The sequence below is a fragment of the Marmota marmota genome, unplaced genomic scaffold, assembly GCF_001458135.2.
Source record: "Marmota marmota marmota unplaced genomic scaffold, marMar, whole genome shotgun sequence".
NCBI lineage: Eukaryota > Metazoa > Chordata > Mammalia > Rodentia > Sciuridae > Marmota > Marmota marmota.
The window spans coordinates 83,228,329-83,253,304 of NW_026000026.1; the positions used below are offsets into that span (position 1 = coordinate 83,228,329).

The following is a 24,976-nucleotide window of genomic DNA, read 5'->3' on the forward strand; positions in this document are numbered from 1 at the left end:
TATGACGTTCACCTCTGTTCTCACCAACAGCCTGATACCTGCCCATCCCTCTGCTTTCATCTTCATATCTCCAACTTTGACTAGGATGTTCTGCCTCCTTCTTTCTTTCATAAGGTCCCCTGTGATTACTCTGGGCCCACCTGCACAATCCAACATCATTTCCTCCCATCTCAATATATTTAATTTACTCATAGATGCAAAGTTCCTTTCACATTTAGTAACATATTCACAAGTTCTGAGAATTAGGACATAGACATCTTGGGGGAGGGGGCACATTATTGTCTCTACTACAGTGTCCATTTATTATCATCCCTTTAACACATACAAGTTCTGGGCTAATTATCATTACTTTCAACATGACTCAAATAAATTTAATAATAATCATGAATATCAGTGAAACATTTTTAACTTTTTAAAATATTTATTTTTTAGTTGGGCATAATAGTTTTATTTAGTTTATTTTTATGTGGTGCTGAGGATTGAACCCAGGGCCTTGAACGTTCTAGGAAAGTGCTCTACTGCTGAGCCACAAACCCAGCCCAGCATTTTTAACTTCTAATATTTGATAGGACATAGTGGCTCTAATAGTCACTCCATGAAATGTGAAAAACTTCTATATGTAGATGCTTATACCCATAGGATAATATGTTTTTCACTGTGCCTTCTAATTCTCTAACATTAAACTTCTATACTATGGAAACCTGGTCAAATTCTTTGTATTTTGAGACCAATGTTAAAAAACTAGATAAAGAAAAATTAGTAGGCAGCTTACTTTAACAGTTTACAACATGATACAGGATCAATCAAAAGTTCTTGTTCTTAAGGGTAAAAGCAAAACAAAACATGAATATGTAAGAGAGATCTGATTTCACAGAAATAGTGTCAAAAATAAAATGTTGTGGGTAGTTGGTTGACTTCATTGTGTTAGTTGTGGGTAGTTGGTACTATTATTGTGTTAATTATTATTTTTAGGTTTGTATAACCTGGGAAAAATCACATTCCAATTAAGGAAAAGGGATAAACTTTAAACTCAGTAAAATCATCATATAATATTATTTTGGAATTATTGTAACTTATTATACAGATTTATTAGCAAAATGTATTTATAATAATTTGATGAACCAACTGCTTTTCAAAATATTCAAACATCACCATCAGCAACAGTTGAAAATAATTTATTTAAAAAATTTTGCTTATATTCCTCTTGAACAGTTTTACTATGAACAAAAAACACTTATAGAATTATATCCCGTTATTATTTTAAATAAACTTTTGACATATTACTCTAGGAAGAGTGGTATATCATTTAGTACAGAAGGGAATGTTTTAAAATAACTTTAGAATACTATATATGTAATTATTACTCTAAATTTAATAAAACTTTTCTACAAATCAGGCTCAAATTTCCTGTTTCATTATTTCAGATATATGCATATTCTTAAATAATGAATTGAAAAATAATCAGCCAAAGTCTATTTGTGTTAAAGGTTTTATATCAAAGAAGCACTAATTACTCTCCTTCAACAATAATATGGGAGGAGGTGAAAATCAAGCAGTGACTGGTGACTATCCAGACTCACGGGCAGGTGCACAGTACAGGAGCTCAGTCCTGGGTCACTGTGATGGCTTCATGCTGACATCTGCTGAGTTGCACATTATCCCATCTTCCCATCTGGTCCACTGCTCCATGTCACTAGCAGCTGATTCTTCCTTCTTCCCAACCTTCATGTTTCTTTCCCTATTCCTTTGTTACTGCAATGTCTCTCTAGAGGTCTTGGAAAAATACTTGGCCGTACTCCCAAATCATGCTGCTCAAGAATTCTGTCTGTCTAGCTCAGACCTTTTTTTCTCTAGACCTAAAAAAGAGCAACTTCTACCACACATCCCAGTATACCATGTTGAATGCAGGGGCCCTGGGAATCTCTCTGCCTCCTAAGGAAAGTACTTAAATACCCCACTCTAATTAAGATTCTTGTTTCTTTTCTCTTTCCTGGTATTTAGCCTGAGACATCAGACAGGGTACAGAGCCCCTTCTAAGGGAGTCGCATCAATGTCTAACCCTCTGTCCCCTTTTAGACTGACAAACTTGAATGTTTTCTGCAGAGACAGAAAATATTGGCTCTGATTGACCTTGCGGCTTAAGCTTCCGAAGCTCAGAGGCTATGTATATTTCATGTTCTATGTTCTGCTTAATTAACACACCTACCTTGAGGTAAGGAGAGCGGCTTGTCCTAAATGGTTAACAAGGTAAAAGGAGACTGGGAGTAGAGAAAAGGGGCCATTCTGGGATAACTGAGGGAGAGATACAAGTGCAGAACTTTAGTCTCAAACTCACATAAACAAGGAAATGACAAATATGAAAATGAGCATTTGGAGGGGAAGTTCATTAAATTATGTGGAATTCTTTAAATTAGGCAAGTTGTGAAGTAAAATGGCTGTACTTCAGAGAAAAATATCACAATGAAATCCAGGTGAGAATAGAAACGTATCTACACAGGAACAAGAGAAAAAAAAAATGCTCCATAATTAGCCACTTATTTTCTGTATGTGTAACTTTATTTATTGAAAATTTTCAGATGTAAGTTAAATTTTAGATTTTTTAAAATGTTATGAGGAATGTAATATGCTGGGGCAAAAATAATTCACTGATGATTTTATAATTGTTTTCTTTAAGTCTCATAGTGATAGAAAAATTTTACTTCAGGAAAATGTAGAATAAAAGTTTGGTTAACTTGTCCTTATCAACCTCTCTTTTACTAAAGACATCAGTCCTAAGCCTTAGATGTTACCAAATATTATGAGTTCTCTTTCTCTCTCTTCTCCTTAAATTGATGATTTGTTTTGGTGTTGAAGTAATAAGAATGTCTTTGCTCAACAACTATATTTTTTAAGGCATGATGTAAATATTTTTTATATGGTAACAGAAAAAGAATCCAGGCACCAGCCCATAAAAATGTTACATTCTTCTGGTGTGAGTAATAATGTGCTCAGTCCTATGGAAAATGAGACGTTATGATTATTAAGGACTTCAGTAATGGGGCAGAATGCGTATTCGGCTCCACACCACCACTATCAGCAAAGAGGGAGAGCCATCTGCAACTGGCCACCAGGGCATGCTTGCTTGGGTCACACAGGCCCACACTAGCACATGCTGGACACTCAGGAACAAGGCAGCCAACTCCTGATAACTGGAGAGCAGTAAGGTCACATAGATACATCCTTACCCATCTAACTATTCTGGCATTTTAAAACCTATTTAATTCACCTGTCAAGGTTCTATTTATATAAGGTGATGTTTGGCATAATTTGTTCTCATAAATGATTTTTTATAATAATGACTATTTCTCCTTTTATTTTCTTTTTCCCCTTCTGCTGATGTTTACTGCTAGAAGTACTGTCAGGTTTTTTGTTTGACTGACAATACAAACTCAATTTTGCTGTTCCCCTAAAAGTCTCTGACAATAGTAGACAGTAAGCACATCAAGATGCTTTCAGGAACTGGCAACAGGAGCCCTAATCAAACTAAAGGGACTTTATTGCATCTCATATCTAGAAGGCCAGATGAAAAACACATTGCAGAAACAGTCCAATTAGGGATTCTGTTCCATTTCTATGCAGTGCTATCAACTCTGCACTTTTCAAAGTGTCAGGCTTTTCTCTAGCTTAACTCCTTGAAAAGGTAAAATAGCTGCCACCAATGATTAGGGTGATGTGCTTCCTCATTCCCATTCTCCTTCAGAGGCTGACTTTCCATTGCCCTCCATCAAGCATAAGGAAAACTTCCCAGAAACTCCTAGAAAATATATCCTTGTGTCTCCTTAACCAGAATATGAGGCTCATTCCCATGCTTAACAAGTCCCTGGTATAGGGAATAAACCCAGATCAATCAGTTCTACCTTTGAGCTGAGGTCAGTTATGTAAACCCTACTCTTCCTTAAGAACGGAGGGTAGTGAAATCATCATCCTTATCATCACCATCACCACTTAGGAGGGGCTTAGTTAATTAGCATGTTGGCCTTCATTTGTGAACATCCTTCTTCTGAGAGATTTCCACTCCTTGCACTCCAATGATGTGTTTCTGCAGCATGGATTCTCAAGTAGACTCTTCTAAACTTCTTACATCCTACTCTTTCCTTCTCATGCCCTCCTCCAGGCCTCTCCCAACCAAGGGCATTCCCTCACCTTGGAGTCTGCTAAATAAAGATAAATAAATATCATGTATGTTGCTAATTTCTGTTGATTGATATACACTGTAGATACCTTTGTGATGATTAATATACAGACATAATTCACAGTGTTAATTATAATAATAATCATGTTTTGATTAATAATTTGTGGTGTCCATCTCTTCAGGAGTGTAATTCTCTTATGAAAACCATGTTTCTAGGGGAAAATAAGTTTATATTTCATCATTTCCACTGCCATCAATTCAAAAATTATCTAAATTAGTAAATTGCTATTTGTTAAAATATCACTTTTTTTCTAAGTAATGTGTCCATTCTCTCAGTGGAAATGGCCTTGGGTAATATTATCCTGAAGGTAGAAAAATGGACATCTCTGCTTTTGCAAAATGAAAGCTACATACAATTTTTTACATTCTGTAGATAGATTCAACAAACATTGTAATTGAAGGCACTCAGGACCTTTATATTTGTTGTTTGTTTTATCCTTACAACATTTTTTCAAGATAGATTTATAATCTCTATTTGATGGATACAGAAAAGGCTCAGAGAGGTGACTTGCAAAGGTCACCCAGCTAGTAAAATGCCAAAGTTGTGATAAAACAGAGCCCAGTAATTCTGACTCCAGTTTCATTTCACTTATGAAATTTACAAGGTAAAACGACATATGAGTTTAAATAGCCATAATGACTACATTCCAGCTAGAAAAAAAGTCAAGGCAGCAGTGAATTTAATTTCAGAAACAATTTCTTAAAAATAATATATTTTGTCACATGTGGAACATATACCAACTGCAGTGTAAGCCAGTAGACAGATGCATTGTGACCAGAAATGTCTCAAAGAGGAAAAAAAAAAAAACTCACTACAGATTAATAGACAAACAGGGTTGCTATTCTCTGTTCTACAGCATTTATAGAATGTTAAAGTAATATCTCTACCACACAGACAATAATTTTCCAAAAATTCCCCTACATAGAAGCAGTAAGCAGCATAAAATTAAAATTCCAATTATAAATATGAACTTATTTTATAATGTGCATGCTTTAAAAACTCGTCTGTAATTGTAACAATTTTAAACAGTTTAATTAAACCTTTTGATAATTTTAAATCAATATCATACAAAATAAATACTTGAATATTAGTATGTTGAACACCTCTGCAGAATCACAAAATGCTTATACCACCCTTGAAACACTTCTGAGGGAAGGGTAGCCAAATGGAAGAATATCTTGTAGAGCAGGAGGCTGCAAATCCACAAGGAGAGAAGATGAGAGCACCCCACAAGGTGATTACTGAGTTGGAGACCACAAGAATGAATTCACATCAGGTTAACATAGACAGAGATGGCTACATCTAGAAACACTCATGGCCATGTGTATATGCACAGGTGAAACCACACACACTCATTTCCTTGCTCTGACAGCTGGCAGGGCCCCAAAGCAGCAATGTTCCAGTAGCCACCCAGACCTTGGATTCTTCCATTCTCCATTAAAAGGAAACAGGAATGGCTTTTGATGAGACAATTGACACATAAGATGAGCCCAGAGCAGTTTGTAGTGTTGCTCCTAAACTCCAAAGAAGGGGTTTGATTCATTGAATTGTCACACAGACAACATTTATGAAATGCTTACTCTCTGAAATCATGTTCTACTATAATAGGCTAAAGAGAGTCACAGGATTTTTTTTTTAAACAAACTTTTAAATTTTAGAATAGTTTTAGATTTGCAGAAAAATTGAGGTCATAAAGAGAGCTTCTATATTCCCCATGCCCCACCTCCAGTTTCCCCTATTTTAACATCTTGGAGTGTTATATTATAATTAATGAATTAATATTGATACCTTGTTACTAATAAATGTTTCAATTCAGTTGTCCTTAGTTTTAACTTAATGTCCTTTCTGTTCTAGGATCCTATCCAGGATCTCATATTACATTTGGTTTTCATGTTTTGTTTTTACTGACCTTGAAGATTACCAGAAGTGCTGGTCAGGTAATTTGTAGAAAGTTCTCAATTGGAATTTATCTGCTGTTTTTTCTCATGGCAAGTCTGGGGTTATCTATGGATTGTTGCCTTGTCCTTTTTAAGTCCAGTGTCAATAAAGTTCAAAACAAAACAAAACAAAAAAGCATATTGGAAATCTGTATTTCTGTTTTGCCCTTCTCATATATAAAACTTTCCCCCATTTCCTGAAAAAGCTGACTGATTTTACCACCAATTTTATTTGATCTAAATGTCTTTTTTTATGTTTCACATAGCACGCAGTTAGATTATAATAATTTCAAATAGTGGGTTTTTAAAAATTTAAATAGATTGTGCTGGTAAGGAACTAGAAAAATCATATTTTGATGATGATCAAAGACATTGACTATTAATAGAATTCTTTTTAAATTTTAATGGTTAAAATTAAAATTAAATCATTATCTGACTAATGACCAAGTTATAGAAGTAGGTGTGATGACTATATTACAAATGCATTAGTTAATGTTATTTTCCTACTGGGTTTCTATGATAATACCAAAAAAGAATGCTTTTTTTTGTTTGCTAAACTCAGTCTAAGAAAAATGTGTTCATTATATTATTGCTTTTTTGGCATAAGCTGTACCATCAATATTTTTAGCTTGTTTGTATGAGTATATGATACCTGACCTGAATACCTCAGCTCTTAATATATTATTTGCTTTCAGTTTCCACTATGTTATAAAAATTTGTAAAATCTTATTTATTGAAAATGGCATTGGCTCAGCCATCCAGTATAAGTAACAGTACATTCAAGAAATAACACAAAAGACAGTGGAATGAGGTGGACATCATTACCCTAAGTGCATTATGAAAGACACAAATGGACTGACTCTACTTTGTGTACAACCAGAGACATGAAAAATTGTGCTGTATATGTGTAATGTGAATTGAATTGCATTCTGCTGTCATGTATAGCAAATTAGAATAAATAAAGAAGAAAGAAAGAACACAAAGGCAGGCATACTGGCACGTACCTGTAAGCTCAGCAACTCTGGGGCTGAGGCAGGAGGATCACGAGTTTGAAGACAGCCTCAGCAACTTAGTAAGAACCTGTATCAAAATTTTAAAAAAATAATAAAAGGGCTGGAGATTTAAGCTTAGTGGTAGAGCACCCCAGAGTTCAATCCCCAGTACCAAATACATAAATAAAATTACAGAAAGAAAAACTATGGTAAAAAATATAGCAAATGAACTACCTGACTAGTGCCATTCTCAAGTTGGCAGAACTGTGTCAGCATGACTATTTTGTGACCCATCTTCCACTACCATGAGTTTTGTGCTCTAACGAATAATGCTCATTGAAATCAGTGTCATCTCATGGCTATTCTTATTTCAGCGCTAATTCACAAACTTATAGAAAAAGGAAAAAAAAAACAACTATATAAATCTTAAGAAATCTATCTTGTGCATCACGTTAGGAGACCCTAAGGAGACCCTAAAATGATCGATCCCTTGAGTATCTATCTGTAGAGACCTATTTTTGAAATTTTTCTTGCATATTAAGAATTAAAAGTTAACCTGTAAGGAATTTAAATTTCAGTTCTAATTGCAGTCAGTTTAATTTCAATTTTGAAGTAAAGACAGGGGCATTTAATTTCAGACAATCTTGGCCACTCTTTCTCCCACCATTTTCCTGAACACTAGGTACAAGTTCTTGAGAGTATGCTAAATATATTTAAAGAGAAGGAGAGTGTTAAATTACTGTGTCTGAAAGTTTTTTGTTTTGTTTTGTTTCCAAAGATCTATGCAGCTAACCACTGAAATGTTCATTTCCAGCCCCATAGGCCTCTTGAAACCCAATGGCTTTCTTATTTTCTACCAAAATTGGAGTTAGGGAAATCATTCTATTTCTGAATATTCTCATCACTTCTCATTTATCTCTCCTTCTCTAAGCCAAAGACATTCTCTAGACAGAAGTCCCATTGCTCTTGACATCTGCTTTTCTCTAATTAGACCCTACCTCCCAATAGTGTCACAGGCTAGAGACCAAGCCTTTAGTATATGGTATTTGGGGGACATATTAGATCCAAACCATATCAGATGAGTTTGGGAAGACACTGAAGACATATAGAGAATTTGGTGAATACACATTTATTTGGAGTTCTGAAGGACCTAGAGAAAAGTCTGGGAGTCAGGAAAAATTATGCCATGAAAATGAAGAAATAGAATATAATAATAGCCATGGTTCAGAATCCTGGGGTGTTAAAAATTTAAGTTCTAGATCTTACACTATAGTTTCTTATTCAATAGATCTGGGTGGCACCTGAAAAATCCGCAGGTTAAGAGTTGCACAAATGATTTTTATGCACTCTGGACTTGAAATCCATTTGTTTTTCTTGGGAGGCAGGGGACTAATGATAATGTCTTTATGCAGTAACTTGATGGAGGAGGAAGTGCCATCATTTTTCACAAGGTCAGATTTGTTGACTGAGAAACTCATTCACATTTTAAACCCTTCACCATATGGTTGAAATGTGCCATTGTACACAGATGGTCATCACAAAGCTATTCTCCTATCTCTAGAAGGATTAGAACCAAAAAGTTTACATAGATTATGTATCAGTTACCTTATAACAGGAAGCCAGTATTCTGAATAAGAAAAGCACTGAAAGAAGTTCATAAAATAAAATTCATAGACATGTTTCATTCTGCATTTTAACTTTGACTTAATTTACTGAAGATTTTCCCAAAATCTCTTTAAAACTAGAGATTCACTACTAAATTTTTTTTTACTAGTATGATATCCACAGAAACCTTAAAAGAAGATCATCTGGAATGTGGTTCACACTTGGCTTTTACTCTACATGTTAAAAGTCACTTATAAATTTACTAAATTTCAGAGATTTCCATCTGGGTTCAGCTGATTTCTTACTCTTGGGCTTATGGTGAGGCAGAACTTGTTGGCCAAGGAGCATGTGGTGGAGCAAAGCTGCTTATCTAATGGTGGTTGCACATAAAGAGAAACAGGATGGGGCTGGGGGTCCAGTATCCCCTTCAAAGACATGCCTTCAGTGAACTAATTTCTTTCCTCTAAGCCTCACCTCCTAAAGATTCTACCATCTTTCATTAGTCAACAAGTTGAAACCAGCCTTTAGCATATGAGCCTTTGAGGGAAATTTAAGATCCAAACCATAACAGTATTATTTACTGTCAGTATATGCTGGCATGTCAGTTACCTGATATAATCATTGCAGAGCATAACAAAGCATGGATTCTACCATTATTTATTTTTTCTATTTCAGGTATTCTCTCATTATTCAGTATTATTAATAATACTTTCCTGAACAGAAAACACTTATATAAATTCTGGCTATCAATAGTAGTTATTTCTTAGTCCTAGAAATAGACTTATAGAGTCAAAGTTATGTGCATTGAATATTCTGATAGATAACTATCAGAGAGTTGTATCTATCCCACCAATAATGCCTATGAGTCCTATTTTGACATGTTTTCAGTTGTAGAAAGACATTTCATACTTACTTTAAGTTTTATTTTCAAAATATTGAGTTTTTAGTTATTTCTCCCAATGCTTAATAAGTACCTGTATTTTCCACTGGTTTTCCCATCCTTTATGTGATATTTGTCATTGGTATTCATCTACATGAACCATAAACTCACAAACAACATTATAAAATTTACTTTAAACAGTTATATTCATTTTTCAATTAAGGGAAACAAAATAATTTTGTATATTTTCCCAAATATGTACCATTTCAAAAAATGAAAATTTCTTCTGGAAGATACAAATTGCCATCTGGTATTATATTCCTCTGGTCTAAAGAAACAACTTTTAGCATTTGTTCTAGACAGGGCTCCTGGCTATGAATTTGTTTTTCTCCAACAGCCTTTATTTGACCTTCATGCTTGAAAATATTTTTGCTACATACAGAATTCTGGCTTGACATTTGTTTATTTAGCATTTTCATTTTCTTCTAGACTTCACAGTTTTGATAAATCAAATATATTTCAAACTTTATATTTTTAGCTCTGTGGTATAATTTGAAATTGTTGTTCTCTCATGTGGCCTATATACATATATTAATTTATTGACATAATTGTTACCTGGTATCTAATACATTTTGATAAATATTTCATGGAAATTTGAAAAGAAATCTTTGGGAAACTAGATTATATTTCCTGCCTCCTCAGTTCTTTCCTTCACATACATATAGATCATGTAAATATATTAAAATTATATTTATATTTATAATATTAGTTTTCTAAAATTTTGTTTCTGAAATTTTTCTTTATTTTATTTTTAATGAAATATTTCATGCCTGAAAATTTTGAGGGATTTAAACTTTAATTGCTAAATATTAGTTTAATGTTTTCCATTTTTATTCTATTTTGTAAGAAAATAATACCATGACTCTTGGATTTTTGTCATTATGGTTAGCAATATTTGATATATATGAAAATTAATCTCACTTTCAGTTTTTCAGATTTACTTATTGTAATGGTAATACAGTTACACAGCAATATTTCTTCCATTTTCCCAACCTTAAAAAACCATTTTACTTTGATTTTTTTAAAATTTAATTTAAAAACCCCACATTTTCTTCCCACAGTTGCAAAGTTTCTGATCTAATTCCCGGGTCTTTAATTAATTTTGAGTCAATATTTGTGCAGGATAAGAGGTATGGATCTTATTTCATTCTTCTACATATGCATATCCAGTTTTCTCAGCAACATTGGTTAAAAAAGTATATCCGCTCCAACATGTTTGGACACCTTTGTTAAGAATCAGATAATTGCATCTGTTAGTTTGTCACTTTGTTTTCTATTATATTTAATTGGTCTTTCTGTCTGTTTTTATGGCAGTACCATACTGTGCTCGTTACTATAACTCTGTAGCATAATTTGCAGGTATTGTGATACCTCCAGCTTTGCTCTTATTGCTCAGAATTGCTTTCGCTATTCTGGGTCCTTTATTCTTCCATATAAATTATAGGACTAATTTTTCTAGTTCTGTGAAGAATGTCATTGGTATTTTGATGGGAGGTGCATTGAATCTGTGTATTGCTTTTGGTAGTATGGCCATTTTGACAATATTATTTTTCACTTTTCAGAAGCAATAGAGGTCTTCCCATCTTCTAATGTCCTCTTGAATTTCTTTTTTTAGTGACCTATAGTTTTTATTGCAGAGGTCTTTCAGCTCCTTGGTTTTATTCATTCCCAGATATTTCTTTTTCTTTTCTTTTTTTTTTGAGGTTATTATGAATGAAATTGTTTTACCAATTTCTTTTTAATTATTATAAAGAAAATACATTGATTTTTGTATGTTGATTTTGTATCCTGCTACCTTGCTGAATTAGTTTATCAACTTTAGAAGTCTTCTGGTGAAATTTTTTGGGTCTTCTGTGAATAGGATCATATCATCTGCAAGTACAGATAATTTGACTTATTTTCCTATTTGAATCTGTTTAATTTCCATCTCTTGCCTAATTGCTCTAGCTAAAATTTCAAGAACTATATGGAGTAGGACTGGTGAGAGTAGACATCTTACTTCTTGTTAGAAGTAAGCTTTCATTATTTTCTCCATTCATCATGATGCTGGCTTTAGGTTTGTCATAATAACTTCTATGATTTTGAGATAAATTCCTTCTATTTTTAGTTTTTTCAATGTTGACATGAATGGGTGCTGAATTTTGTTGAAGGGTGTTTTTTTTGCATCTTTTGAGATGATCATGTGATTTTTTTCTTAATACTATTTATGTGATGAATTACATTTATTGTTTTGCATATGTTGAATCAACCTTGCATGCCTTGGAATACAGCCAAATATATGTTCAGACTGACTTCCTTAATAAAACACCTAAAGCTCAAGAAATAAAACCAAGAATCAATGAGAGGGATAGCATCAAAATAAGAATGCTTCTGCACAGCAAAGTAAACAAGAGCATAAAAAAGGAACCTACAGAATGAGAGATAAACTTTGCCAGCTACTCACAGAGGACTGATATCCAGAATATATAAAGAACATGAAAAACCAAATACCAACACAACAAATAACCCAATTGATAAATGAGCAAATGAACTAAACAAACACTTCTCAAAAGAAGAAATGCAAATGGCCAACAATGAAAAATATTCATCATTGCTAGCAATCAGGGAAATGAAAATCAAAACTACACTGAGATTCTTTTCACCCTGATTAGATAAATGATAAGTGCTGTTAAGAATGTGGGGAGAAATGAACACATACATTGTTAGTGGGACTGTAAATTAGCACAACTACTTTGGAAAACAGTGTAGAGATTCCTCAAAATGATTAAGCATAAAACCACCATATGACCCAGTTATTTCACTCCTTGGTGTATATCCAAAATAACTAAAATCAGTATACCATGATGATACCTGCATTCCAACATTTATACCAATTCAGGTCACAACTGTCAAGTTATAGAACCAGCCAAGGTATTCCTCAATGGATGAATGGATAAAAATAAAATGTGGTGTATATATACACAGTGGAGTTCTACTCAGTCAGAGAGAAAAAGGAAATTACATCATTTGCTGGTAAATGATAGATCCACAGGACATCACACTCAGTGAAATAAGCCAGATTCAGAAGGTCAAGAATCAAATGTTTTCTCTCATATGAGAAAACTAGAGAAAGATTAAGGATTAAAAACAAAGTGGGGGATCTCACAAAAATATAGGGGAGAACAATAGAGTAGAGGAAGGGGATCGATGGGAAGGGAAAGTGTTGGAAAGGGAAAGAATTGAGAAATGAAATTAACTAACTTATACTATGTGCATGTTTAAATATATCAAAATAAATTCCACTATTATATATAACTATAATGTATGAATTTTAAAAAGCAATAAATAAATAGAAGGAAGACCAGTAAAGTAGAGGACGGAAATATGGGCAGGGATGGAATGAAGGGCAAGGGATTAGATGAACTCTAGATAAGGCAAAGGGGAGGGAAGGGAAGGGAGGGGGCACGGGCATAGGGACGATGGTGGAATGAGATGGAAATCTTTACCCTAAGTACATGTATGAAGACATGAATGATGTGACTCTACTTGTACAACCAAATATATGAAAAATTGTGCTCTGTATGTGTAATATAAATTGTAATGAATTCTGCTGTCATGTATAACAAATTAAAATTTAAAAATTAAATTTAAAAAAATGATGAAGATATTATAAATGTTGAAGATATTATAAAGCATCAGGATGATGTTATAATTATATATGTAATTATATAATATGCTGTTACTTTAAGTTTATTTGGTTATTAAAAGTTTTAATCTGAAAAAAATGCTACAAAGGTATATGGTATAACAACTAAGCTCCTCTTTCAATTCCCACCATCTTCCCTCTATTCTAACAGCACCACATTTTTCCCAGCGTCAAAAATACAACTTTTCTCACTGGAACTGATCGTTGCTTTTAGTGTAATATTTTTCAGACACTCTTGTATTTATACACATATGTATGCACAAAAGAATTCAGTTTTGTATAACTTTTATATAAACTTATTGTGCTGTACGCATTGTTTAGCAGTATTCACTTTTTTTAAAATACACGACAGCAGTGGAAAGCATTACAATTCTTATTACACATATAGACACAATTTTTCATATCTCTGTATATAAAGTATGTTCACGCCAATTTATGCCTTTATACATGTACTTTGTTGGTTTTTTTGCATTACAATTCTTAATACACATATACACCACAATTTTTTCATATCTCTGTTTGTATATAAAGTATGTTTACACCCAATTCAAGTCTTCATACATGTACTTTGGATAATGATGTCCATCACATTCCACCATCCTTGCTAATCCCCTGCCTCTTCCCTTGCCCTCCCATGCCTTTTCCCTATCCAAAATTCATCTATTCCTCCCATGCTCTCCCTCCCTACCCCATTATGAGTCAGCCTCCTTATATCAAAAAAAACATTCGGCATTTGGTTTTTTGGGGGATTGGTTGACTTCATTTAGCAATATCTTCTAGGATTTTAGGCAAATGTATATGCAAATGTGTATGAGGTTTGGAGGTATTACATATTGTCTACAAGTAGAATGCCATGTGAGTAGTATATGCATATATATTTTAATAAATACTGCCATATTAGTGCCAATTAGTGTAGCTACTACTCCCTAGTAGCTACACTAATTTTTACTTAACTAGATTTATTGTAGAGTTATGAATTCCCCAGATCCAAGCTAACCAAACTGATTATTAATGTGTATAATTATTTCCTCATGGAAAAAAGTTGATTTTGTTAGTTAATTTTTATTTTATTTACCAGTGAAGCTGAATATCTTTTTGTAGCATTTGTCACATTTGCAAGTCCAGATTTTATGTGGTTCAGTCTGTAGAACTGATTTTGCTCATCAGTGTATCCCTGGTACTTGTCATGTTATAGACATGCATATATAGAACACATCTATCTATCTATAAAATACCTACCTCTATGGGGGTATATTAAGTGGGCAAAATGAATTTTTAATTTTTGTATTATTATATTGCCTATTTTCATATTTTTCCATGAAATTATTTTGCCTTACTTTTTTTTTTTGTATTGGGCATTGAACCCAGAGGTACTTTACCATTGATGTACATCCTCATGATGTACCTGCATTAAAAATTTTGAGGCCAGGTCTCTCTAAAATGCCTACTGGCCTCAAACTTGCAATCCTCTTGTCTCAGCCTCCCCCTAGTAGCCGGGATTACAGGCATATGCCACAGCACGAACCTTTAAGTGTTCTTTATATATTAAAATGTGATAACTATTTCCCTTGGTATCTAGTTGTGTTTTTTTTTTATCTTATTTTTTGGGGGGTGGGGCTCTTTTTTTTTTTTGTCTTTTTTGGAACTGGGGGCCTAACCCAGGGCTTTGTGAATGCAAGGCAGATGCTTTGCCACTGAGCTACATCCTAGCCCTCTAGTTGTTTTTCATCAGTCTACCTATTTGGAAACTTTAATCTTTATTTTCTTTTAAAAACTTTTAATTTCACTTTTGTTGTTTTATTTTACAACTCATGTTGTTTGCTAATAGAAGTTTTCAATAAACAGAGAAAAGGAAATGAAAGTCATGGCCTCGATTTACTGTAATTAAGTATCCTGATAATTACATACAGCCCCAAGTTGGTCATTATGTGTGTTTATTATGTGGTTGTGGTTGGCATTTCTTTTGCCTTTGAAGTTATTTTCAGCTGCCTGTTTTTGATGCTTTATTCTCTCCCCCTTCCTCCACTGTATCTTTGGTAATTTGATCTCATCTGTATTTTTTATTTTCCAGTGATTTCACACAATGTTTCATCCAATTATGACAGACTCCCTGCTATACCTCTCACATACTCCTAACACACACTTTTAAAATGTATGGTTCTTTTCAAAACATTTTGCCTTTAATTGTAATGGATTTGGAAGAAGTAGTGGGAAAGGGTTGATATGTGCATGTCCAGTTTACTATCATGAACCAAGTTTTTAAAGATCTAGAAATTATTAGAAATACAGTAGCTCATTTCTAATAACTAAAGAACACCTAGAAACTAAAAAAAAAAAAAAAAGACAAAACAACTTCTTATGGAATAGGTCAAATCACTAATATGAAAATCAATATCAACTTATACATTTACTTAATATATTTTAAGAAATTAGTATATTCTAATTTGTATTATGGGAATATGGGTATATTATTGGCACATGAGAATAGTTAGATTTCCTGTATGTTTAAATTTTATTTTATTTATTTTTTAATTTTTTTTTTAGTTGTAGTAGGACACAATGTCTTTATTTATTTTCAAGTGGTGCTGAGGATCAAACCCAGTGCCTCACATATGCGAGGCAGGCGCTCTACCACTGAGCTACAGCCCCAGCCCATGTTTAAATTTTATTCATGATAGTGTTTGTAGCTCCACATTTAAGATTCCTTATTTTGGTAAAATTAATTGTATTTTCCAATATTTCTTCATTCTAAAGTTGTACATTCTACTTATATGCTACTTGTAGTTAAAATTTGCATTTAAAACTTTTAAATTTTATAACATATGCTTCCCAAGCAAAGATAAAAATGAACTCCCTACAACTCTGGTTCCAAACAAAGTAAGGCTTTAAGCATGTAGGAGACAATGTGAAGTAAGGAAAACTTTTCTTTTGGTTGTACAGGGAGCTAGTATTTGGGATACAGGGGGTTTTGCTAGGTATTATTGCATTTCTCAGTCCAGCTCCACAATGCCCTTTGTCTTTGTGCCAATGCATTTGTGGCTATAACAAAAACCTAATGCTGTGTACTTTTAAATAAGTTTATTTAGCTCAATCTGACGACTGTAATTCCAAGATTAGGAGGCTCCACCTATTTAGCCTCTAATGAGGACTTCATCACAACATGGCAAAGTGGTGGGAAGGGAAAGTGTTTTATGCAGAAGCCAAGAGCATGGTGTGACCTCTTTCAATAACCAGCTATTGCAAAAACTAACCCCATGACAATTACATTAATCCCTTCTGAGGAAGATTCCCCCCCACTGACCACCTCCGTACTGCCCCACTAGGGACCAACCTCCTAGCAAGCAAACTTCTGAAGGACAAATCAAACCATAACTGCACTCATTACACTGCACTTTTGATGGACTTTCCATTTAATTACTAGCAAACCTGCTCAGACTTGCAGCCCTTTCTGTCTATGATCTTGTTGATACTCCCAGGGTTCTATTCTGGTCTCTTCTTTCCCTGTATTATTAGTGGTTCCTAAAGCTCTGTTGGAATTTATTGTTAAATTGATCCCATTTATGTACTTTCAGAAAAAAATCCTAAATGTTTAGGCTTACCAGTGTTAGAAATAACGAGGTGTGGCAAGAAATCAAACTTGTGCTTGAAAGTAGGTGGGCAAGGCACTCCTTTACTTCTGGCAAAATGCTGGGCTGTGGGAACTGTGTTAGAAAGCCTGCCTGGGCTGGCAGTCCACCAGCTTGTATCTCTAACCTAAGGTAGTGTGCCCTTCACCCTGATTGGAGGACACAGGGGTACAATTTATGAGATTGGCTAATTTTAAAATTAGGGCGGGCAGAGCTACAATTGGATCCAGTTAAGACTGAATACCATATTCTGAAAATGGACCACCAGACTTTCTATTTCTCATATCAGCTTTCCTGATCTGTTGTTTTGTATTTTTACTTTTCTTCTATAATGTTCATGGATTTTAAGATAAAAAGAGACATGAGTTTCCTTTAACATAAAGTTTACAATTAATACTAAAACAAAGACTCAAAACACATATTAATGAAGATGGTTTTATTGAGCAATAGGATAGGACACATAAAAATAAAATATTTGAATAAAATTTAACCATTTATTAAAAACTAGAAACTTTACATCAGAAAATACTTTTCAATGATTGTCTAAATGATTAGCTGCTTGTTTATTATTTAAAATATTTAATATTATGACAATTATTTACTTATACATTGAATCCCCAAATACGTAAAAAATTAGCTAAAGTTAATTAAAGCAACACAAATCTTACTAAATTAAATTACCTTGCACATTAAGGAAACAAAGCATGTGCTTAATGTTAGTTCCTTTTAAACAGAGTAAAGATTCACGTATATATAGTTTCCAGCCGATGTTTGATAGGTTAAATGTATTAAATGTATTTTTATTTATTTCCAATTTATGATGGATTTATCAGAACAAAATCCCATTGTAAGTCAAGAAGCATCTGTACTCTCCTCTCGGTCTTCCTAGGAAAGCACATGAAAATCCCATACATACAAAAGCTTAAAGTTTTATCTCCCCTAATATTATCTGATCATAAAGTTCTTTGGTCAAAGGAACATAAGATTTTTTCAAGTTATCCATAAAGTAAAGTGGATCAGAAATTTTCATAGGATTAAATCCTTCTTCTACCAACTGAAACTTCTGTAGTTTGAATGTCCCCGTGGTTTCCATTTTTTCCTATAAAATAATTGTCAGGATGAGTGGGAATATTTATTACTATTTATAATAGGTATTATAGGCAAAAAATATTTATCACCATAGACTATAATATTTAATTATAACATTTTTATATCTAATATCTTCTGTATATTTACTACTAATTTAATGTTAAAATTTTTAAATGCTTTAATATTTAAAACTTTAGTTTCATATACATGTAAACTTTATTCAAATGTTAACTCATTCAATATATAAAAATCATGAACATAACCAATAAGCTTTTCACAAGTATGTTCAAAACACATAGCTTAGCATTTAATTCAATGCCAGTACAATATTATGTACAAAGAAGACTTTTAGAAGAGAAAATTTAAAAGCAATACAGATAGCAATTTCTGATACAAATACACAAAATACGTTACAGGAGGCAGAATACTGTAAGAACCAGCCTGACCCTGTCTAGTCCAATCTAAGTTTAAAGAGTTGTGTAGTGCCTGACTTACATCTTAATGAGTAATTGTGGTTGTTTGGAAGTAATGTGAAAGTTTTTTTTTCTTTAATTTAATGTGCATTATGTTTTAAATGACTACAAATTTGTTAAACCTAAATACTTGTAAGTTTATTTTGACCTAATTAGTCAATAAATGAGTGTTTAGGCATCTTTGTTTTTTCTTTTTTGACCCAAGAATGCCTAACAAAATTATACTGAGACATCCCAGGTTCCACGAATGTAGAAAGTTTTAAGAATCTCTGCTTTAAAAGTTTTAAAGGATATGAGTGCATCCCTTATGGAGAGTTGCCAATACAGAAAACAACCCTGCTTAAATGAGATGATCTGTCAAGATCCATATAACCCATGCAGTATTCTATGAGCAATTTGGTCATTTTATCCATCCATAAGGATTAACTCAAGAGTCAACTGCACTTCAAGCCTTCTTCTTGCATCCCTCTCCCTGCCCCTGACCAAAAACTGTCTTCCCAGAATTAGATGCAGCTATAGAAAAACATGTCATTTTTTCTTTTTTTTTTAAATAGAACATCACCATAATTATACAATTAAGTGTTCTGCCTTGCAAAAATATTTAATATTATACAAGGTATATTTTCCTAGGCTATATAATTTTCTTCAAATTAATACTTTAAAAATTGGCTTTCAAGACACTGGAATGGGGAAGAATGTTTTGAACAATACTGTAAAAGCAGAGGAAACAAAAGCAAAAATAGACAAATATGATTACATTGAAATAAGTTCCCGAGAAACCAAGGATACAACCAACAGAGAGAAGAGACACATACAATATGGAAGAAAATATTTGCAAACTATACATCTGAAAAAGGGTTGACATCCAGAATATATAAGAAACTCCAAAACCTCAATAGCAGCAAAACAAATAATCTGATTTTAAAAAATGGACAATAGATGTAAATAGACACTTATCAAAAGAAGACATGTGAATGTCCAACAGCTATATGAAAAATGCTCAAGATATGAATCATCAGACAAATACAATTTAAAACCACCAAGAATAGGTGTTATCAAAAAGATTAAAAATAACAAGTGCTGGAGAAGATATGCGGGAAAGGGAACCCTTGCATACTGTTGATGAGAATGTAAATTAGTTCAGCTGTTACAGAAACTGTACAGGTGGTTATTCAAAAAATTAAAAGAACTATATACTACTGGGCATGTGTCTAAAAGAAATGAATCAGTATGTTGATGAGACAGCTGCACTTTCATATTCACTATAGCACTATTCACAATTGCCAAGACATGGACACAACCAAAGTGTCATTAACTAAATGGACAGAGAAAATATGGCATACACACAATGGATTATGATTTAGCCATAAAAATGAACAGAATTCTATCATTTAAAAAACATGGAGATCATTATGTTAAGAGAAATATACCTGATATAGAGACTACCACATGATCTGACTAATATGTAGTGCCTGAAAGAGTTTTATCTAGAAGTTGAAAGTAGAATGGTGGTTACCAGAGGATGGGGAGAGAGCAAGGCTGGAGAGAACTGCTGCAGTTAGATCAGAGCAAGAAGTGCTGGTGTGTTCATGTACAGTAGGGCGACTACAGATAACAATACTGTATAATTCAGAAAGTTAAAAGAAAATAATTTTCAAGGTTTTTCCATAAAGGATAAATGTCTGAGGTCATAGATATATTTGACTTTATTTAAACATTACATAATGTACACATGTATCAAAACATCACATGGTATTCTCTTAAAATGTAATATTTTCATGTTTTTATCTATCAGTAAGAAAATAAATTTTAAAATGTATTTTATAAGGTTGTACCTAATTATCATGTTTTAATTATTTTTGCATTTATTCTTGAGTTTGTAGAGAATACAGAATTTTACTATTATAAATAATACTTTGAAAGATCTCCTTACGTGTAACATTTGTACATCTTTTATCACTTTCTAGAAATGAATTTCCAGAAGTGAAATCACTAAATTAAACTATTTGGCAACTCTTAAAGAGTCATATAATACCAAATAATTTTCTTTTTTTAATATTTATTTTTTAGTTTTCGGTGGACACAACATCTTTATTTTATTTTTATGTGGTGCTGAGGATCAACCCAGCACCCTGCACATGCCAGGCGAGTGTGCTACCGCTTGAGCCACATCCCCAGCCCCCAAATGATTTTCTAGAGAGGTCACACTTCATATTTCCACAAGTAGATTGAAAGAACCAAGTCCTTTTTTTCCCCACATTACTGAATATTATCATATTTTAGAAGTATGGGGGCTTGGGGGCGTTGCTTAGTGGTAGAACACTTGCCTAGCATTTGGATGGTCCTTTTATCTCTAGCATGAAAGATAAAAATAAAAAGGAAATTATTGGCAAAAATGAGTCCTCTTTAAAAAAAAACCTGTGCTAGATTTTTAATAAGACAAATAATGTTTTATGAATTTTCAGAGGCAACTTAACTTTTGTACTACTTTTATCAGATTATTATTATGATTAATTTAATAAATGTTTTGACTGCTGACTAAATATTTGGTTTTGTGCTAACTATAGCAAATAAATACTGTAATAGACATAACAGTCATGGCCTGTTCTTTTCAGATAGTTAATGATTTTAAAATATTTTCTAAACTTGCGCAAAGCTGATTGAGTCTTCTGGAGAAGTCCTACACCAGAATATTTCTTCAGCTTAATTAAAGTGATTTTTCAGTTGCCCTAGAGGAATACTGTTTAAAATATTATCTGCACTATAAACTTTTTAGTCCATCAAAATATGTTATTTGGGGGGTAGGTTGTAGAGGGACAGGAGGGAGCTAGGTGTGGTTATAAAAGGACAGCATGAAGGAACCTTGTAGTGTTGGGATTATTCACATCTTCCTGGGGGTCATGGATGCATGAAGCTATGAAGGTAATAAGAGTGGATAGAAAATAACACACAACATGTATGTGTATAAGTAAAATAAGAGAAATTTAAGGGCATAGGTTGGTTATGTCAATATCCTGGTTGTGATAGATGTGACTTGGTAAAAACTGGGTAGAAGACACAGAATCTCTCTACTTAATTCTTAAAACTGGATAGGAATATACAACCATCTTAATAAAAATTTCAATTAAAACATATTACTAGCATTTAGTATTAGAGCGGATTGTATGGAGATAATCTGAGATAATGTAAAACTCTCAAAAATGAAAAAAATATATAAATTAATTATGTACTGATGAGAGTCCAGATGAGTGTCCTATTGGACATATAAACAGACTTGGCTGTGAGTATTTCTTGGCAAATGCTTAAAATGAATATGAGCTGGGTGTGGTGGCTCACTCCTATAATACCAGCAGCTCAGGAGGCTGAGGCAAGAGGATCGTAGTTCAAAGCCAGCCTCTGCAACTTAGTGAGATCCTAAGCAACTTAGCAAAACCCTGTCTCTAAATAAAATATAAAAAAGGGCTGGGGATATGTCTCAGTGGTTAAGTACCCTGTGTTCAATACCCATAAAGAAAGAAAGAAAGAAAAGAAAGAAAGAAAGAAAGAAAAGCAGAATATAATATACCTACTTCTCTGTTATTCTCCAATATGGATGTAATATAGATATAATAAATATAGTAAAAAAAAGTCTGTGTGACTGCATATACTAACTTTGGGAAATTGGGCATAATATTAAATAAATAAATGCTTGAGTTAATGGTAAGTGAAGTTACCTGTAGCCTGGTAAATTATTTTTCTTTATACTGGTAGCCCAATAAAAAACACACTCATCCTAAAACAAATGAACTCAGAATTCTCCAAAAGAGAAGGAAGTTGGAGTTCTGAACAGAATAATAGAACTAAAAGCAGGATTCCGTCAAGCCAATTTCCTTCAGGTTCTGTGCACATTCTGCCGACACTTTGATGTCAGCTTGGTGAAAACTAATTCTAGGTAAATGACACTGAATGCATTCATAAGATGTATTCAAGGTGTGGTTTCTGCTTGTCACCTTTGCTGGGACCTTCACTTGGGTCTCAGGTCCCAACTGAAGAGGAAGAAAACAATTCTATAATCAGGATAAAGACATATACATCCTAGCATTTCACCATGTTTCCTTCTTTCTCAGGCTTCAAATATCACATTGATTAGCATCAATTCTGTATCCCTAAGCTTTTCATTGAAACTTTGTAATATAAAAGTGCACATATTATCTAAAGGCTACAATATGATTTTTGCTCTTCAACTACCTCTTGGTTTCCTGGTCTCAAATTTGATAGTAAATTTAGCTTGTAAAATTACCTGAATTCTTAAAAATCGTGGGCAGGCGTAAGCTGGTAGAGATGTTACAACTTGTTCATAAATTTTTTCTAAGTCTAAAGACTTATTTGGTTTTAAAATAATAGAAGCCATTCCAGCTTTTCCTTCATAACCTGAAAAAAAGTTTGAACTATAATCAATTATATAAATAAGAGATGAATTGTTAAAAATAGACCTGTTATATATTCATCCATATGAAGAGACATTAAATCTATTGTAGAGATAACAATGCGATAGTAGCATGAATGAGGCTATGTCCTTCTCTGAGAGTAGGCTCAATCTCTAGAAATAAATGAAAAATAGGAAAGTCTAGAATTTATCCTGAATTGTCCACACTACAGGAATAAAATAGATGGAATGTGAGTGGTGCATGCCTGTAATCTCAGAGGCTGGGGGTGGGGGGGCGAGGCAGGAGGATCTCGAGTTCAAAGACAGCTTCAGCAACAGCGAGACACTAAGCAACTCAGGGATACCCTGTCTCTAAATAAAATTCAAAAAAGGGCTGGAGATGTGTCTCAGTGGTTAATCGGCCCTGGATTCAATCCCTGGTACCCCCCTCCTCCCAAAAAAGAAAGAATGGAAAATACCATAAAATATCTATATTTTGCATCCTACCAACAATAACACAAATATTAAGAAAGAATTTTCCTTTGTACACATATGAATACACCACAGTGAATTTCCACATCACATACATCCACAAGACTAGGATCCTAATTATAATAAGATGTGCTCCATGTTGATATAAATTGTGAAAATTGACTATGCTGTCATGTATCACTAACACGCACCCACTAACCAGTTTGTCATAGGTGTCCCCATTTGGCACTGTATGGTTTCATGTCATCTTTGTTGATGTGACATTTCCAGTCAACTCAAAAATATATTTATACCTTTTTTTCAAAAAAAGAAAAAGAAAGATTCATTTGAAGGTGAAAGTATTCTGGCAGAAATATACATTTTAAGTATTAACTCAAAAAAACTAAGGGCACATTTTTAACTTAAGAAAACAGAAACTGCTATTTTTATAATTAATTCTATATATTGTATACTGCTTATCAAACCATCTACAGATCTTTATAAGGGGTCAAAATGTGCCAGAGCCTTTCTTCAATACCCAATGGCCATTTATTAAATAAACACTCCCCTCCACTGCTCCGCCAGCCAAACACTCCCACTCCTGGTATCCTCTCTACCACAAGTGTTATCCAGAAGTCATTGTCATTTATAAGAAAAAAGAATTAAAAGACTGAAGGTGGATGTTTGTTCTATGACTCCAAATCCTGTCACTTTTCTGTGCCGTTTTCACCACCATAAAAAGATCCTCATACACATACTTATAAAGACAATGAGGCCACACAAATTTTAAAATAATTCTTAGAGACCCACCTTAAGTACAAGTCATTGTAAGCATTTCACTAGAACATTTCTGTTCAGTGGCATGTACAAATAGCAATCATTAAGAGAAAAATAAGACTATTGAGAAGCTTCAATTATTTTCAAGCAGGGAGTCACTAACCAGAACATTCTCAAACTCTGTTTAAAAATGCACACAGACATCAAAATTCACTTGGTAACTTTCCCCTGATGAGTCAGTGGAATTTGTTAGCTTAATGAAGTATATCACTTGCTAAGACAAAGGATATTTATTTTAGCATATGAAAATCAGATTAGTAAAATAATTTCAAAACTAAAGAACAGTTGTACACACTATTCAGGGTCCTTCCAAACTTGACATACTCATACCTGACACAGTCACACCATAGACATTTGTTTCCTGTATGAAATCCAACATCCCAATAACATCTGCAACCTCTGTGGTTGCAACATTTTCTCCTTTCCATCTAAATGAAACACAAATTTCAATTAGTGCCTCATATTTGAAAAACTAGGTGCCCAGTTTTAATTTTAGTGCCTTGTATTTGGCTCCATGCAAGCACCTAGGAACCAAAATTGCTACACTTTTCAAAACTAAAAGCACTTCTGAGGAAGCACTTTGATCATAATTCAACAAAGTCAGCATCTGTGTGTTGGTTAAAGTTACTTTAGGTCTTTTTGGTATAAGTTTATCATTATTCAATGTTTTATAATATGTTATCA

At 33.4% G+C, this 24,976-nt stretch overlaps 1 protein-coding gene across 2 annotated transcripts in view; it reads right to left on the reverse strand.

Annotated features, from left to right (window-relative positions):
* Nucleotides 1–17,929: 17,929 nt before the first annotated feature.
* Slc27a6 (solute carrier family 27 member 6) overlaps nt 17,930–24,976 on the reverse strand; it is a 62,234-nt gene continuing 55,187 nt past the window's right edge. For both annotated transcript variants that reach the window (XM_048811815.1, XM_015486501.2), the window contains exons 9-11: nt 24,623–24,720; nt 22,859–22,989; nt 17,930–18,116 (exon numbers count right to left, since the gene is read on the reverse strand). In XM_048811815.1, coding sequence (XP_048667772.1) covers nt 17,940–18,116; nt 22,859–22,989; nt 24,623–24,720 — 406 coding nt within the window. In that variant the 3' untranslated portion in view covers nt 17,930–17,939. The remainder of the gene's footprint in view (nt 18,117–22,858; nt 22,990–24,622; nt 24,721–24,976) is intronic.